General features: G+C 37.2%; 1 protein-coding gene and 1 non-coding gene across 2 annotated transcripts in view; one reads left to right on the top strand and one right to left on the bottom strand.

Moving 5' to 3' along the window:
• The window catches only part of LEKR1 (leucine, glutamate and lysine rich 1), a 189455-nt gene that overhangs the window by 66111 nt on the left and 104083 nt on the right, over positions 1-19261 (top strand). Inside the window, exon 4 of the mRNA XM_046659844.1 lies at positions 17602-17777. Coding sequence (XP_046515800.1) covers positions 17602-17777 — 176 coding nt within the window. The remainder of the gene's footprint in view (positions 1-17601; positions 17778-19261) is intronic.
• LOC124238760 (U6 spliceosomal RNA) lies at positions 10326-10432 on the bottom strand. Its single transcript, XR_006888366.1, has one exon. It is a non-coding gene; the product is annotated as a U6 spliceosomal RNA (small nuclear RNA).

Here is a 19261-nt window from a genome sequence, read left to right as displayed (position 1 = left end):
AGCAGAACCCAGGCAAGTCTCCCTGCCAGGTCGCCTCTGGGGGCTGTTTGTCACTGAACCCTTTACAAGGAAACTAGTCTAATGATGTTCCCAGCCTCCCCCATCACTGAGGTGTTTTCTGTTGAACCTTATGAGCATCTGCTGAAAATTAATTTGAGACCACACTACCATTATTTGATGATCTAAGAAAGTCACATTACATTTCCTAGTGGCATTGCCATGAGGAAACTCTCAGTTTAAGGTTATAGGATTTGAGTTAGTAAAACACTGCCAGCAGAAAAATTGACCAAAAGTAAAATAGGTTTCTTAACTGCAAGAATATTTTGACTATTATATTTTTATGTGATTTAATAATTTGTAGTTGAAGAATATTTCATAAATTTATTTCCTCAGAGTATAGCAAGCAATAGGTTGAATTTTAAACAAATACTACATTTCTTTTCCTTATTCTCTTTGAATGGTGAAATGAAGATCATGTAATGCATTGAAAAGATTCTTTGGGCATTTTTAAATGTCACTGCAGTATTAATGAAACTCTTTGAATGATCTTTGATTTGGACATAACCATAATAACTCATTTTTTCCCTGATTATTAAATATTTTGAGAAGAAAATAAAAGTCTTTCTAGCAAATTTTCTTTTCCTCCCTCCATTATGCCTGGGCAACCTCCTCCCTCTCTTCCTTTCCCTCCCTCCTTGCCTGCTTTCTGCAACGCTTATGATGCAGTCAGAGACTTCTCTAATCGGAAAGTTCTTCCTGTTCTCCAGGACACACAAAGAGAGCTGGTTCCTTGCCTCTCTGCCTCCTCTCTTCCGCCTTCTTCCTTTACCATCTTTTTGCACTGTAATGTAACTGTCTTCTCTTTTACTCTCTCCCACATCTAACCATGAGTCACTTGAGGAGGGGTACCATTCCTCTATTTCTGAAACTTTAATGGTGCCTGATGTGGATCATGCACATACTGGGCGTGTAATACATACTTCAACTGAATGATTTTTATTTTTGTTTTTTCTCCCTAGTGTAATTACAGTTTTATCAGAAGGTAAAAATAGTGACCTGAAGTGACCTGTCACATACTCTCTTCTTTTGTTGAACCAAAAGTTACTATTTCTTCAAACCTAAAAATGAGGAGAAAAGGAAACCTCGAATTTTAATGGTTCTTTGGACATTTTACGGTTCTATGTGTTATTTCTAGAAGCTCACATATTGCTCTCTTGAAACTTTTCAAAGAAAAACAGATGTGTAGACTAGTGTTTAAAACAACTAATATAATCTAATGATATTTTGGAGCATTTAGTAAATGGACTATCATATTGTGTTTCAGATGCACTCTTTCTTTTATTGTTTCCAACATTAATTTATAAATTTTTTGCTGATTTATTACCTTTTCTTTAAGAGAAATTGTCTCTTATTTTTACTGTGCACACTATGGAATATTTGGGAAGGAGAAAGTAGATGAAAAAGATTGCCCTTAATGTTACTTCCTAAGATAACTGATAACTTTTTGGATTCAGTCTCTTCTTTTAAAATGTTTTCATTATATTACCCAAAGAACCTAAGAAAATCAGATTTTTAAAGTATATTTCAATGAGAAAAATATTTATAAGCTGAGAGTTTCACAACCAAAGTAAGTTATTTTTTCTATAAGAATTTTAATAGAAGTTTTAAATATTTAAAAAAATGTTTTACTATTGCAAGGTAAAAAAAATAAATGTGGTTTTTTAAAATTGAGGTAACAATTGGTTTATAACAGTATATAAATTTCAGGTGTACATCATTATATTTTGATTTCTCTGTAGAACATACGTCATGTTCACCACCCAAAGACTAGTTACCATCCATCGCCAGACACACGGCCCAGTCACCTCTTTCGCCCTCCTCCCTCTCCCGTCCATTCTGGTAACCACCAATCTAATCTCTGTATCTATGTGTTTTTGTTATTGTTGTTGTTTTTAAATAAATGTAGTTTAGCTAAGGGACAAACATATACCTCAGTATCACTGAGGACATCCTGAACAGCATGTAAGATTGCACTAAAATTGGAGTTCTAGAGATTGTTATGCATGTCATAGCCACTAGCAGTAAAGAAAGGAGGCAAGGCCCATTGCACAGCCCGCCCCTTACACAGAGTAGCTGTGCCTTCCTGTATTTCGGGAACAGCAGCTTTTGTCCCATCACTCAGGGTGCTATTATCTGTAGAGGTCCACTTTTTGCAAACAGCAGTCTTCAGAATGCAAATCTTATTCCTGGTTAACCTACTGAATGATATCCAGCTTATATTGTAAACACTTTCATAGTCAAAGAAATGCCTGAATTATTTTGTATATATATCGTTTTAAAAACATTTAACTATGCAGTTTGATATCCTGACTTGTAAAAATCTAACTCCATAATGTAAGCATTTCTCTGTTATTATATACCCTCTGTAAAATTGTTTTTAATGACTAATATTGCATTGAATAAATCAGTTAACTATTTCCTTACTGAACATTTGTGTTACTCTCAGATTTTTTTTTTTTTTTTGCTACTGCAAATTATTGTGCTGATTAGCTTTCTTCAAAGCCAAAGCAAACAAAAAAGTTTTTTGTATTAAGATCTATTTCCTTAGGCTAGATCCCAGTAGTGGAATTCCTGGGTCAAAGCATATGAGTATTTTTAAGCTTCTTAATGCATAGTTTCAAAATGCATTACAAAAACAGTCTATAAAGATCTATCCTTCCACAAGTGATGTAAGATAATGCTGTTTCATTGTAATTTGCCAGTATTGGAAATACTTATTTTTGTTAAATCTTTGTTAATTTATTAGATTAAATATTATTGTTTCAATTTCCATTTCTCTGAATTTTAGTGATACACATTTTTTTTCAGCTTTTTACTCAATATTTTTTTCTAGATTGACTATTGTTATTTGCTTATTTAACTGTGCGTTCTCCATTCTTAAGGGTTGGTAGAAAGCATTCAGTCTTCAGACTAACATCTTAGAAGTTAAGTTTCACTATGTGATAGATCCTGGGCCATACACTGTTAGTTAGGACTCTTGGTTGTAAGTGACTAAAACCTAGCTTGAACTAGTTTAGGCAAAAAGTGTTTAATAGATTACACATTTTAAGGAAAAAATTGAATCATGGAAGAGCCCGTGACACTAGGCCTCGGGAATAACCTGAACAAAGGACGGGACCACCCCGAAGATTTTCTTTTTGTCTTTCATCTCTACTTTTCTTTGCATGTGTTGGCTTTGTTCTCTTAACTGCAGATCTACTTTCTCTGCTTAAAAGGAAAAGTGGTTGCCCACAATGCCTACGTTTTACTTCTTACATCCACTACCCCCTGAGAGGGACTGCCTGCTGACTTCTTGAGTCCCAAGGAAAAATCCTAGAGAAGAGCTCTGATTGACTCAGTTTGGGGCAGTTGTTTTGTCCACTTAGCCCGTGGGATTGGCTCATGGAACACGGAAACTTCTGTGGCACTCATGCGTAAGAGTGGGTGGAGAGAAACGATTCCTTTATAAAGGGTTGATGATTCCCAGAAGGAAGGGTGTTATACTGGGCGGACAAAACAGTAGCCAACCACTACATGAAAAAGAGAGAATACCCCAGGATTTTATATCTTTTCCATCCTTTAGAGTTAATCAATAGAGGAATATTTATCACTGCCTACTATGTTACCAGAACTGGGTGAGAATAATCAGGGAAGTAAGAAACATAAGTTGTTGTACCAAAGAATATATAATTAATCTTTATTAAGAGTACTTTAAAATGATGGTTGTGATATTTAAAACAGTGCTTTATATAAACAACATGATTTTGTTAAGAGCACTTTAGGGGCCTGGCCCAGTGGCATAGTGGTTAAGTTTGCCTGCTTTCCTTCGGTGGCCTGGGGTTCGCCAGTTTGGATCCTGGGCGCAGACCTAACACCACTTGTACTAGTCAGGCTGTGCTGTGGTGGCATCCCACATAGAAGAACTGGAAGGACTTAGAACTAGGATATAGAACTATGTCTTGAGTCTTTGGGGAGAAGAAAAAAGAGGGAGATTGGCAACAGATGTTAGCTCAGAGCCAATCTTCCTCACCAAAAAAAAGCTTACAAAAAAAGCATGTTAAAATGATGGAGGTTTCAGTCTTTCTTCACGTTGTCTTGTATCCTCTTACCTTCAAGAAACATACATACAGTGAAACATTTCACCTCCATTTTGTGAAATTATACAGCAACTCTAGAATACAGAATTATGTGTTTGATTTTTTTACTAAGTCAGGCTTAAGATGTTTAACTTCTGCTTCTGCACAGCTTAAGAGTATCATATTTAGTCAAAGGGAGATCTGTTATTTTAGTAGACTCTCTACATATTAAAGAGACCAGGGGAAAATAAGTGAATAATCAAAGACTGAATAAAGCTCAAATGAGATTAATAAATTTAGTAATGTAGTTTCTATATTCAGTGTGGTTGAAAAAGATGGAAATAACTTCGCTTTTTTTTTTTTTTTTTGGTGAGGAAGATTGACCCTGAGCTAACATCTGTTGCCACTCTTCCTCTACTTTGTATGTGGGATGCTGCCACAGCATGGCCTGATGAGCAGTATGTATGTCCACGCCCAGGATCTGAACCCTCGAACCCTGGGCCACTGAAGCAGAGTATACAAACTTAACCACTCTGCCACCTGGCCACCCCCCACTTATTTTTTTTTTATTTTTATTTTTATTTTTTTTATTAATGTTATGATAGATTACAACCTTGTGATATTTCAGTTGTACATTTTTGTTAGTCATGTTGTGGGTACACCACTTCCCCCTTTGTGCCCTCCCCCCACCCCCCCTTTTCCCTGGTAACCACCGATCTGATCTCCTTATCAATATACTAACTTCCACCTATGAGTGGAGTCATATAGAGTTCGTCTTTCTCTGACTGGCTTATTTCGCTTAACATAATACCCTCGAGGTCCATCCACGTTGTTGTGAATGGGCCAATTTTGTCTTTTTTTATGGCTGAGTAGTATTCCATTGTGTATATATACCACATCTTCTTTATCCAATCATCAGTTTCTGGGCATGTAGGCTGGTTCCACGTCTTGGCTATTGTAAATAATGCTGCGATGAACATAGGGGTGCAACGGACTCTTGAGATTTCTGATATCAGGTTCTTAGGATAGATACCCAGTAATGGGATGGCTGGGTCATAGGGTATTTCTATTTTTAACTTTTTGAGAAATCTCCATACTGTTTTCCATAGTGGCTGTACCAGTTTGCATTCCCACCAACAGTGTATGAGGGTTCCTTTTTCTCCACAACCTCTCCAACATTTGTCGCTCTTGGTTTTGGATGTTTTTGCCAGTCTAACGGGTGTAAGGTGATATCTTAGTGTAGTTTTGATTTGCATTTCCCTGATGATTAGCGATGATGAACATCTTTTCATGTGTCTATTGGCCATATTCATATCTTCTTTTGAGAAATGTCTGTTCATGTCCTCTGCCCATTTTTTGATCGGGTTGTTTGTTTTTTTGTTGTTAAGCAGTGTGAGTTCTTTGTATATTATGGAGATTAACCCTTTGTCGGATAAGTGGCTTGTAAATATTTTTTCCCAATTAGTGAGCTGGTTTTTTGTTTCACTCCTGTTTTCCCTTGCCTTGAAGAAGCTCTTTAGTCTGATGAAGTCCCATTTGTTTATTCTTTCTATTGTTTCCCTCAACTGAGGAGTTATAGTGTCCGAAAAGATTCTTTTGAAACTGATGTCAAAGAGTGTACTGCCTATATTCTCTTCCAAAAGACTTATTGTCTCAGGCCTAATCTTTAGGTCTTTGATCCATTTTGAGTTTATTTTGGTGTGTGGTGAAAAAGAATGGTCAATTTTCAATCTTTTGCATGTGGCTGTCCAGTTTTCCCAGCACCATTTGTTGAAGAGACTTTCTTTTCTCCATTGTAGGCCCTCTGCTCCTTTGTCAAAGATTAGCTGTCCATAGATGTGTGGTTTTATCTCTGGGCTTTCAATTCTGTTCCATTGATCTGTGGACCTGTTTTTGTACCAGTACCATGCTGTTTTGATCACTGTAGCTTTGTAGTATGTTTTGAAATCGGGGATTGTGATTCTGCCGGCTTTGTTTTTCTTGCTCAGGATTGCTTTAGCAATTCGCGGTCTTTTTTGCCCCATATGAATTTTAGGATTGTTTGTTCAATTTCTGTGAAGAATGTTCTTGGGATTCTGATTGGGATAGCATTGAATCTGTATATTGTTTTAGGTAGTATGGACATTTTAACTATGTTTATTTTTTCAATCCATGTGCATGGAATGTCTTTCCATCTCTTTATGTCATCGTCAATTTCTTTCAAGAAAGTCTTGTAGTTTTCATTGTATAGATCCTTCACTTCCTTGGTTAAGTTTATCCCAAGGTATTTTATTCTTTTCGTTGCGATTGTGAATGGGATTGAGTTCTTGAGTTCTTTTTCTGTTAGTTTATTGTTAGTGTATAGAAATGCTACTGATTTATGCACGTTAATTTTATACCCTGCTACTTTGCTGTAGTTGTTGATTATTTCTAATAGTTTTTCTATGGATTCTTTGGGGTTTTCTATATATAAGATCATGTCGTCTGCAAACAGCGAGAGTTTTACTTCTTTGTTACCTATTTGGATTCCTTTTATTTCTTTTTCCTGCCAAATTGCTCTGGCCAGCACCTCCAGTACTATGTTGAATAGGAGTGGTGAAAGTGGGCACCCTTGTCTTGTTCCTGTCCTCAGAGGGATGGCTTTCAGTTTTTGTCCATTGAGTATGATGTTGGCTGTGGGTCTGTCATATATGGCCTTTATTATGTTGAGGTACTTTCCTTCTATACCCATTTTATTGAGGGTTTTTATCATAAATGGGTGTTGGATCTTGTCGAATGCTTTCTCTGCATCTATTGAGATGATCATGTGGTTTTTGTTTTTCATTTTGTTGATCTAGTGTATCACGTTGATTGACTTGCGGATGTTGAACCATCCCTGTGTCCCTGGTTTAAATCCCACTTGATCATGGTGTATAATCTTTTTGATGTATTGCTGTATTCGGTTTGCCAAAATTTTGTTGAGGATTTTTGCATCTATGTTCGTCAGTGATATCGGCCTGTAGTTCTCCTTCTTTGTGTTGTCCTTGTCAGGTTTGGGGATCAGGGTGATGTTGGCTTCATAGAATGTGTTAGGGAGTACTCCATCTTTCTCAATTTTCTGGAACAGTTTGAGGAGAATAGGTATTAAGTCTTCTTTGAATGTTTGGTAGAATTCTCCAGAGAAGCCGTCTGGTCCTGGACTCTTATTTTTGGGGAGGTTTTTGATTACCGTTTCTATTTCCTTACTTGTGATTGGCCTATTCAGATTCTCCATTTCTTCCTGATTCAGTTTGGGGAGATTGTAGGAGTCTAGGAATTTGTCCATTTCTTCCAGGTTGTTCAATTTGTTGGCATATAGTTTTTCATAGTATTCTCTTATGATCTCTTGTATTTCATTGGTATCTGTTGTGATTTCTCCTCTCTCATTCCTAATTTTATTAATTTGCGATTTCTCTCTTCTTTTCTTGGTGAGTCTGGCTAGGGGTTTGTCAATTTTGTTAATTCTTTCGAAGAACCAACTCTTTGTTTCATTGATCCTTTCTATTGTCTTTTTTGTTTCAATATCGTTTATTTCTGCTCTTATTTTTATTATTTCCCTCCTTCTACTGACTCTGGGCTTTGTTTGTTCTTCTTTTTCTAGTTCTGTTAGGTGTCGTTTGAGGTTGCTTATGTGAGCTTTTTCTTGTTTAGTGAGGTGAGCCTGTATTGCGATGAATTTCCCTCTTAGGACTGCTTTTGCTGCATCCCAAATGATTTGGTATGTCGTGTTCTCATTTTCATTTGTCTCCAGATAAAATTTGATTTCTTCTTTAATTTCTTCAATGATCCATTGTTTGTTCAGAAGCGTGTTGTTTAGTCTCCACATTTTTGCACCTTTCTCTGCTTTTTTCTTGTAGTTGATTTCTAGTTTAATATCATTATGATCAGAAAAGATGCTTGATATTATTTCAACTCTCTTGTATTTATTGATGTTTGCTTTGGTTCCCAAAATATGGTCAATCCTTGAGAATGTTCCATGTACACTTGAGAAGAATGTGTAACCTGCTGTTTTTGGATGAAGTGTTCTATATATATCTATTAAGTCCATCTGGTCTAATTTTTCATTTAATTCTATTATTTCCTTGTTGATTTTCTGTCTGGATGTTCTGTCCATTGGTGTTAATGGTGTGTTTAGGTCCCCTACTATTATTGTATTGCTGTTGATGTCTTCTTTTAGTTCTATTAAGAGTTGCTTTACAAATTTTGGTGCTCCTGTGTTGGGTGCGTATATATTTATAAGTGTTATGTCTTCTTGGTGGAGAGTCCCTTTTATCATTATATACTGTCCCTCTTTGTCTTTCTTTATCTGTTTTGCTTTGAAATCTACCTTGTCTGATATTAGTATAGCGACACCTGCTTTCTTTTGTTCATTATTAGCTTGGAGTATTGTTCTCCATCCCTTCACTCTGAGTCTGTGTTTGTCTTTGGGGCTGAGGTGTGTTTCCTGGAGGCAGCATATTGTTGGATCTTGTTCTTTGATCCATCCTGCCACTCTGTGTCTTTTGATTGGGGAGTTCAATCCATTTACATTTAGAGTGATTATTGAGATGTGGGGGCCTACCACTACCATTTTGTGTCTTGTTTTCTGGTTTTCTTCAATTTCCTTTGTTTCTCATCCCATGGTTTAATCTGTTCTGATGAAGAGCTGCTACTCTCTGTTGTTGTCCTTCTACTTATCTCCTCTGCTCTTGGTTTTGTAGCCCCTTTCCTTTTTTGGATTTTTCAGGAATGAGGGTTTTCCTGAGGATTTCCTGAAGAGGAGGTTTTGTGGCAATGAACTCCCTTAATTTTTGTTTATCTGGGAAAGTTTTTATTTCTCCATCGTATTTGAAGGATATTTTCGCTGGGTAGAGAATTCTCGGCTGTAGATTTTTGTCCTTCAGATTTTTGAATATATCATTCCACTCTCTTCTAGCCTGTAAAGTTTCTGCTGAGAAATCTGCTGATAGCCTGATGGGGGTTCCTTTGTAGGTTAGTTTCTTTTGCCTGGCTGTTCTTAGTATTTTCTCCTTGTCGTTGACTTTTGCTAGCTTCACTACTATATGCCGTGGAGTTGGTCTTCTTGCATTGATAAAGTTTGGAGATCTATTGGCTTCTGAAACCTGAAGATCCATCTCTCTCACCAGATTTGGGAAGTTCTCAGCCATGATTTCTTTGAATAGGCTTTCTGCCCCTTTCTCCTTCTCTTCTCCCTCTGGTATACCTATAATCCTTACATTGCCTCTCCTAATTGTGTCTGATAATTCTCGGAGAGTTTCTTCATTTCTTTTTAGTCTTGCTTCTCTCTCCTCCTCTGCCTGCAGCAATTCTATATTGCCATCTTCCAAATTGCTAATTCTTTCCTCCATATTATCGGCCCTACTGTTCAGAGCATCTAGATTTTTCTTAATCTCCTCTATTGTGTTCTTCATTTCCAATATTTCTGTTTGGTTCTTCTTTATCATATCAAACTCTTTTGTGACATAGCTCCTGAACTCGTTGAGTTGTCGGTCAGAATTCTCTCTTAACTCATTGAGTATTTTAATGATGGCTGTTTTGAAGTCATCATCATTTAGGTTATATATCTCATTTTCTTTGGGATTGTTTTCTGTGTATTTGTTATTTTCTTTCTGTTCTGGAGATTTAATGTATTTTTTCATATTGCTTGATGTTGTTGATTTGTGCCTCCGCATGGAGATAGAGTTTAGTTGCTCCTTTCACTTGTTTCAGCTGCTGCGGTGGGGGAGCAGCTGTTTATACTGCACCAACCAGGAACCCTGTCCGCAGTTGCTAACTGGGCCTGGGCCCGTCCTCGTAGTCACAGCGGTCCTTTGGATTCCCTCCTCTGCCATGGGGGCCGTCACAGGGGGGCTTCAGGCTGCTGGTGCCTACTGTTGCAGCCCACCTAGATGTGCTCCCTCCTTGGGGTCTGCAACAGTGTTATGGGCTTTTGCAGCGGCCAGGGGTGGGATCACTTATATTTGTCGCTCCATTGCTGTCAGCACCCACAAAATCTCACTTGTCCACTATGGGTTGCAGGAGAGCTATTGGCATCTTCTACAGTCTGTGGTTAGTTCACCTAGCTATGCTGCTTTTGTCCCGGGGTCTTCCAGCCTTGTGGCTGCCGGCTGGGTGCTTTCTACTGGTGCTGTGCAGAGGCTTTCCCTGAGGCTGCTGTGAGCCTGTAGGGTTTCCCCCTAGGCTATGGAGCTGGGTCGCTGGAACTCTCCCCAGAAAAATATGGAACGCTTCACGAATTTGCGTGTCATCCTTGCGCAGGGGCCATGCTAATCTTCTCTGTATCATTCCAATTTTAGTATATGTGCTGCCGAAGTGAGCACCCCCACTTATTTTTTTTTACCCAATATTTCCACTGAATAGTTATATCAATAAAGTTTAAACCAGGCAAGCACCTTGTTCTTATTTTGCAGTGACATTGGGAATTAAAGCACAGTAATTCATTTTCCTCTTGACCAGTATTTCTTGGTGTATTTGATCCCCTGACCAATGGTCCAGTGACGTGAAAAGTAATGGAATAGGGAAACTTTCTCTTAGACCTCTTACATTTAGAAATCTCCAACATAAGTGGTGTTAATATAATCTTCGTAGGATTGATAATACATAAAGGTAAAACCCGATTTTCTAAAGAAACTAGGAAGTGTATTTTCTTTTCTAAAACTGGAGTTGAATATATTGAGAATATCAGAAACAATGATTCTTTTCCAAGTAACTTAGTTTTTAGAAAAGGGAGCTAAGTGAACATTACAAAGAGACACAGGTTCAGGGTGACTAAAGGAATATGCTGAGTGGATATTTTGAGTGTTAGGTTATTTTTTTTCCAATCTACTAGTTATTACTGAAAACGTTCTTCTGTTAAAAAAATTATCTGGGCTAATAATTTTTTGTAGGCTCTCTGATGCTAACCTGCTGGCCATCTACCTTTCATTAATGCCTTGCACATAACTGATGCTCAGTATACAATTTTTGAATGAATGAATGAGTCTGCTCACAAAACAGATGACAATTTTTGTCACCAGAAATATTCTCCACTTTTTCCTGGAAATTTGGTATTGAACTAACAGGATACCACCTAGGTGACCCCAACCCTGCATTTTAGTCGGGACCATCAGTGGTCAGTATTGGCTCCTGCAATAGCTTTGGCGCGGATCTGCTAAGGAAGTCCCATTTTTTAATTCATGAATGTCATCACAGATGGCAGGATTGATTAAATGCTAAAAGTTAGACCAGGACTAGGTTAAGTAATTAACACTGCTTCAGGATAGTGTGGACTGGTAGAGTCAATCTGCATTATTCACATTTGGCATGTGACTCATAGTATTTTAAATTCTTGAAGAAACTTAGATATACATATTTAAATATTATTTTTAGTCAATGTTCTAATTTTGTCATCATTTTGCATTACACTTTTATTGATTATTTTTTCAAATATTTTCAATAGATCTGTGATTTTTGTTTATTTTTAGCTAAAAGATCAAAAATTGGGAGTCTGGGATCTGATTTATATAAAAAATAGCAGTTACTAAAAACAATTTTGGAATAAATAAAAGTTTGTGATGGATAAATAAAAATAATTGCTGGTTGTAGTCATGCTCTCGCTAGTAGATGCATTGCATAGGAAAAGACAGTCTTGAAATAAAATCAACCCAAAGGTTGGAGAGTTCAGAGATTTTGTTGCATTGCTAAAAGCTGATTTTAGACTGTCTTATTATTTTACAATTATCTACTAGAACATAAAACTTAATGATTGCTGTAGGTAAAGAAAAGGAGTTTGTTATAATTTCTCTTCAAGTGGTAAAGAGAAGAAGCAGAGCTTTCACTACCCAGATGTCGTCATCTCTATCTCTGGAGCTCAAAAGGAACTTTCGGTAGCTCAGTGAACATGGACTTTGAGTCACGTTGCTCTTTCTAGATTGTTCCCTCATTTGTTTAACTGCATTGGGCTCAGTCCCCTTCCTCCGGGAAAGTGTTCTCTGTTTGCCCTGACATGGCCCCAGCCTGTCTCTTGCAAGGGAGGGGTCAGGAGCAGGTGTGGCATGCCTCACTGCTCAGCTCGTCTGCTGTTCAGAAGAAAGTGTCTTTCCAGAATGGGAATTGACTTTAGAAGACCTGCAGAAATAGACACTAAACACAGTGTGGAATATAGGTATACTTCACTTCATATAAAGTTGTGTATAAATCCAGTGTTTCAAATACAGCCATACTTGAAATACTTTAGTATTGTTTACTTTTATAGGATTGCTGTTGTGAACCTTTCAGAAATTGTTTGAAATATAAAGTACTTCTCCTTTAATTTTTCTTAGTTGTTAATCCAGACTCGATCATCTCTGAAGCTTTTGATGCCAGCTCCTCAGGTCTCTCCTCCCGGCTCTCTCACTTTCGCTTCAGCTCTTCAGTTTCCTTAATGCTTCCAGTATTGATTCTGATTTTCCCAATCATTTTCTGGCTTTACTTTGTTTTCTAGCCTTGATCCCATAGTTTATCACCTCACATCTTTTTTTTTTTTTTTTGAGGAAGATTAGCCCTGAGCTAACATCTGCTGCCAATCCTCCTCTTTTTGCTGAGGAAGACTGGCCCTGAGCTAACATCCATGCCCACCTTCCTCTACTTTCTATATGGGACACCTACCACAGCATGATGTGCCAAGTGATGCCATGTCCTCACCTGGGATCCGAACCAGCAAACCCTGGGCCACCGAAGTGGAACATGTGAACTTAACCACTGCGCCACCGGGCCGGCCCCACCTCACATCTTTTTTTAAGCAGCTTTATTGAGATGTAATTACATACTACAAAATCCACCCATTTTAAGTGGGCAATGTAATGATTTTTAGTAAACCTGCTGAGTTGTGCAGCCTTTAACACATCGAAGCTTAGAATATTTGAGTCACCGCAAAAAGATCCTCATGCCCTTTGCAGTAAATCGCACCACCAGTCCTAAGCAACCACTAATTTTCTTTTTGTTTCTGTAGATCTGTGTTTTTCTGGACATTGCAGATATATGGAATCATACAAAATGTGGTCTTTTGCATCTGACTTTGCTCACTTTTGTTTTGGAAGTTCATCCGTGTTGTATCATGCATCAGTTCTTTGTTCCTTTTTGTGGCTGAATAGTATTCCATTGTATGATACACCACATTTTATTATACATTTACCAGTTGATGGATGTTTGGATTGTTTCCACTTTTGGCACTTATGAATAATGCTGCTATCAACGTTCATGTACAAATCTTTGTGTGGATCTATGTTTAATTTCTTTTGAGTAGATAAGTGTGGAATTACTGAATCCTATGGTAAATTTATATTTAAGAAACTGCCAAACTATTTTACAAAATGGCTGCACCATTTTACATTTCTACAAGGAATGAGGATTCTAGTTTCTCTGTGTTCTTGCCAATACTTCCTACTGTTTGTCCTTTTCATTGTAGCCCTTCTATTGGGTGTGAAATGGTATCTCATTGTGGCTTTGATTTGTGTTTCCCAAATGACTAATGATGTTAAGTATCTCCATTTGCTTGGTTATTTGGTGAAATAGCTATTAAAATATTTTGCCTAATTTTCGTTGGTTTGTTTTCTTATCATAGGATTATAAGAGTTCTTTCTATGTTCTGGGTACAAGTCCTTTAGTTGAAGCATGATTTGCAAATATTCTCTCTCAGTCTGTGGCTTGTCTTTTCATTTTCTTAGTGGTGTCTTGAAGAATGGAAGTTGTTATTTTTAGTGAAGTGCAATTTATCAATGTTTTATTTTATGGTTTGTGCTTTTGATAATGTATTTAAGAACTCTACCTAACCAGGAGTCACAAGGATTTTCTCCTGTAATTTCTTCTAAAAGTTTTATAGTTTTAGCTCTTACATTTAGGTCTATGATACATTTTGAATTAACTTTTGTGAAGGACATGAGGTAAGAATCTAAATTCATCTTTTTTCATGTAGATGTCCAGTTGTTCTAGCACCATTTGTTAAAAAATGATTCCTTCTCTATGGAATTGCCTTGGTGCCTTTAGCTGAAGTCAATTCACCCTGAACGTAGGGAATTATTTCTGGATTCTCTATCCTATTCCATTAATCTATATGTCTGTTCTTATGTCAGTACCACACTCTTTTGAATACTGTAGTTTGTAGTAAATCTTGAAATCAAGAAATGCAAGTCCTCCAAATTTCTTTGTTTTCAAGATTGTTTTGGCCATTCTGGGTCCCTTGCACTTTTGTATGAATTTTAGGATCAGCTTGACAATTTCTGCCAAATTGCTTGCTAGCATTTTGATAGTTATAGCATTGACTCTATAGATCAATTTGGGGAGAATTGCCATTTTAAAAATATTGAATCTTTCAATCTGTGTTCCCTCAGAAGTGTTTTGGTTTTAGTGTACAAGTCTTGAACTTTTATTACATTTATTTCTAAGTATTCTTTTTGATGTTATTATGAGTGGGATTGTTTTCTTAATTTTATTTTGAGGATTGGTCATTGCTAGTATTCAGACATAAAATTGGTTTTTGTGTATGGATCCTGTGACGTTGATGAACCCATTTATTAGTTCTAGTATTTGTGTGTGTGTGTGTTTGTGTATTCTTTAGGAGTTTCTACATAGAGCGTGTTTCTACCTAAGAGGATATTTCTGCATAGAGGACTTTACCAATACTCCACCTCCTTTTGCCTCTGCTCATTTGGTTGTATTTACCCTTAAAACCCTCTTCATACCTCTTGCAGGTTGGTAAGCACCAGTCCCTCAGTTCCTCCGAAACTGTTCTAAGTCCTCACTATTCTGCTTAGACTCCCCTATGCCTCTGATCTCTCAGAAGCTGTGCCTCTTGCCTTAATTTCACAGAGAAAGTTAAGGTTATCAACACAGGCAGATTTACTGTGAATCAAATCATGCTTGAGTTTCAGAACCCCTCACTCAGGACCCCCTTCCAAGGTTCTGGGAGGGCCCTGGCAAAAGTAAGATGGTTTAATTGTAATTGGTTAAAACTTCTGTCTCTTTCCACCCTGATTTCCCCTCTCTCACACTTCTGATATTGGTATGCTTTTGCAGTAGTCACAGACATTCGGGGAATCTGAGTAAGGGAAAGCTGAGTTGAGAAGACAGCATTATAACTGCCACTTGGAAAGACATTTTAGAATGCTTCAATAACTCAAGCAAGACATTACAGACTAAAAATTTGGATGTATATGAATTTTTTTAAAAAATGGAATAAAAGCAATAAGGATGATCAATTTAAGCAATAGAAATTATTCTGGCATAAAGAAACAAATTGTAACAATTTTTTTCAGATTATATCAAGAGAGAGACATTTTTAATAAAAGCCCTTGGATTATTTCATAATCCATTCAGTGAAGAGGAGTTAATTATTTAAATACATTGGAGAAAGATTTAAGTTGCTTGCTGATTTGACAAAAACTACTAATAAATATAACATAAAAATCATATTATACCACTTCAAGGACATGTTAGATAAACTGATTCATGAATTTTATCATTTCAAAGACAATTTAAGATTAGTCATTTTTCAAGAAAACGTGAAATGCCAAAAATCTTATGCTCATATATGAAAAAAATTTGATAAGGATTTTTTCAAATTTGACAATGCTTAATATGTCCATGGCATTACCAATAACGAGCTATGAAGCTGAAAGAATCTTTCTATGTTATCGATAATGAAAAACTCATGGCCATGCTGGCTGAAAGGCTGTATAATCTTTCCTTCTCTGCATATAAGGTATTATTATAAAATGGTTCTCAGATGAAGAGGTGTTCGTAGAGCAGGCAGCCAAAAATTGCAGGCAAAAAAGTATTATAGAGCTGTCACTCATTAAAAAGTTGTATTGTCTTCCTGTATTTTGTGATATTGATGGAATTCATCAACCTTTAAATTTTTATTTGTAATGATTTTTCTCATTCTATAAATAATTGCACACGTTTAAACCTAATTTTGCAGTTGTCATTTTTTTTTATTTAAGAAAGCCCTCCCGCACCCATCACCAATCACCTAAGATTTAGGCCCCACAAAACGTGGATCTGCTCTTAACTGTCAAGCTTGAGTTTTCTGTTTCTTGCCTTTCTCCTTCCAGAGGCCCCTGCATCCACACCCAGCCTTTCTTCTGTTAAATATCCCTCGAGGCCCTGACCCCCATGTACATGCGGTGCTCCGAGCAGCCTTAGACTGGGCCCATCAGCCGGCCCCTTAACCTTGACTTGGTTCATAGCTGTTGTCTCCCTGTCTTACCACTTCCAGGCTGCACATTCAGACTTCCCATCCTCACTGTTGGCCCTCTTGCTTTAGTGATCTATTTGGACTCTTTCTTTGCCCTTTGAAATCAGCATCTCTCTTAGCTCCCAGATCTGCATGCTGATTAAGGCATCCCCTGGCTTCTGGTCACTCAGGTGGACCTTAATTACCACACAGAATGATGCTACTCTTCTCCCTGGTGAAGACTAATCTTTCAGCCTCGGTTTTACATCTGTCCTTTCTAGGACTTTGCACAAGAAATGATCACATATGTTGTGTGTGTTTTTAGCCTCTGTGACTGTCCTCGTACTGTCTGCTCAGCTGTGTGCACACTCAGTTGTCTCCCATCCTAACAAACCATTCTACTCTGCATCTTCCTCTTTCTCTCCCTGCTACCTCAGTCAAGGTTCTTGATTGCTGGTACCACATAACTGGCTATTTTCTCATTTCTGCTTTACTGCTCGGTCCTTCCCTACGTCATGCCTCTCTCTGAGATCACAAAAGGCCCCCTTAATACCAGATACCATGGACTCTGTTCAGCCTTTATTTGAGGCCATAAATGCTGACAACTACCTTCTTCCATGAGGGAGATTAATATTAACCAAATAATTAACTTCCATGGCTTTATCATCATCTTTTTGCTGATAACTCCTGAATCTGTGGCTGTATCTTGCTTGGTTATTAGGTAAATTATAGCCAGGACATCTGAAGTATTAAAAGTCATTGAGATGACAAAAAATATGTGATTAGTTTGAGCTGTGGCATTGATGAAACAAAAGCACCGGATCAGTCACCTTAACAGGTTTTGTTTCTTACCGGCCCAGGTTTGACCCTGCAGGAGGAGCAGGGGCAGGCAGGAGGGGCTGCCTAAGATCTGAGATTCTCATGTAGACTCTGGGACAAACTCACTCTTGACCTAATTTTCTTCACTAAATATTTGCTGTTAAAATTAATTTTAAAATATTAATGGAATAAATGTGTATGAAAATAGCTATCTTTCTCTCTAGTTAAAATAATAACACAATCGAAATGAGTTGGAGTGACCACCTACCTCAGGCTTCCGGGATATGCTGTTTATATCTGTTGTCTCAGCGTAATATAAATAGAACCTCCTTTCTCTTTCAAAATTGTCTCCATTTCGACAGTAGATTTATGGTCTTTCTAAAACCATTTTTCAAAGAAAGCATTTTTTTCAAAGAAATATTTGTTATTTTTCTTGCTATTTTTAAAAATTCTGATTTTTTTTTTTTTACTGCTTGACAGTGGAAGATTGGTGGAGTACAACTATTTCTGGACTAAGACTCTTTCATTACTTACTTTTACTAAAAGGGAGCTAACCAGTATTAAAAATGAAGTATATGATAATTTTCAAAACTGGACTTCACTGAAAGGAGAACTTTTTCTACAAATTAAATCCATAAGTGAAACAGCCTTGACAGGTTTGTAACATATATTTAGAACATAATTGTAATTTTTTTTGGTAAATGGTATACCATAAGTAATGAAATAATGATATTTTATCTTATGTGATAGGAATTATGATTAACTTTTAAACCTGTTATTGGTTGGTAGACTAGATGGCCATTAAGATCTAGTCTAACCCTGAAATTCAATAATTATAGGCTGATCTAATGTCAGCTCTGATATATCTATCTTGAGCTGTGGCCAGAAGTCTGCTTATTTCTGTTAAATGTACCCATTTGTATTTTTAAACTTTTTCCTCTGTTAATGGCTGAGTAACTCACTTTAGATCAGACTTCCTCCAAATAACAACTATAAATTCTGGACAAAATAACTATCTAACAACACTGGAGAGTGACCAAAACCAAGCACATAATGGAGGGACTGTCAAAAATTGAAAGAAGGCATATTACTAATTGAAAAAAGCCAATCTGAAAAGGGTACATGCTGTCTGATTCCAACTCCATGACATTCTGGAAGAGATCAATCTATGGAAATTGTAAAGCAGTGGTTGCTAAGGTGGGTAGGAAGAATGAGCAGGTGGAGCATGGAGGATTTTGAGAGCAGTGAAACTATCTTGTCTGATACTATAATGGTGGATATGTGTCTTTATACATTTGTCAAATCCATAGAATGTACAACACCAAGAATGAATCCTGATGTAAACTATGGATTTGGGGTGATAATGATGTGTCAATGTGGGTTCATTGATTATAACAAATATACCACTCTGGTGCAAGATGTTGATGGTGGGGGAGGCCATGCATGTGTGGAGACAAGAGGTATATGTGACTTCTCTGTACTTTCTGCTTAATTTTGCTATGAGCCTAAAACTGATTTTAAAAAAAGTGAAAATTTTTTTATTGAAAGAAGTGAACGGCCCGGGGTGAATTCCTTGATTTTTTTTTAATTTAAAACTGTTAGATTGAGGTCAGGGTACAATCTGTTCCATGAAGGGAAGCTAAAACTCTGATAGAAATCTGTAGTCTTTTTGACTTGAAAACTAGAAGGCAGAGATCAAGGCAGCTCCCACCTCTAAGAATTGAGAGGATATCCCAGAAAAGAGGATATCCCAGAGAGTCAGAAAAGGAGAGCTCAAACTTTGCATGTAAATCCTCCCCAAATCTCTGGCTTATCCCTGAAATACATGTGCACAGGGAAGACTCTCAGCAGCCCACCTGAGGCTACAGCGATTGATGTCACCTGCTGTCTACCCCAGAGGAGGCAGATTGTACAGTGGAGTTCAGCCAAGTTAACTGCTTGTTAAAACAAAACAATACCAAAAAGATCAATACTTTAGAGGAATATAACAGAAACCAGAATCTCCATAATGTAACATCCATGATGTTCAGGATCCAACCCCAAATTACTTAATCTGAGAAGAAACAGGAAAATGGCGCATGCTCAAAGACTAGACAGTCAATAGAGACTAACCCTGAGTTGATCCAGATTACATAATTAC

Source organism: Equus quagga, chromosome 4, assembly GCF_021613505.1.
Source record: "Equus quagga isolate Etosha38 chromosome 4, UCLA_HA_Equagga_1.0, whole genome shotgun sequence".
NCBI lineage: Eukaryota > Metazoa > Chordata > Mammalia > Perissodactyla > Equidae > Equus > Equus quagga.
Note: the sequence above shows the minus strand (reverse complement) of the source record. Positions and strands in the feature narration are given on the sequence as shown.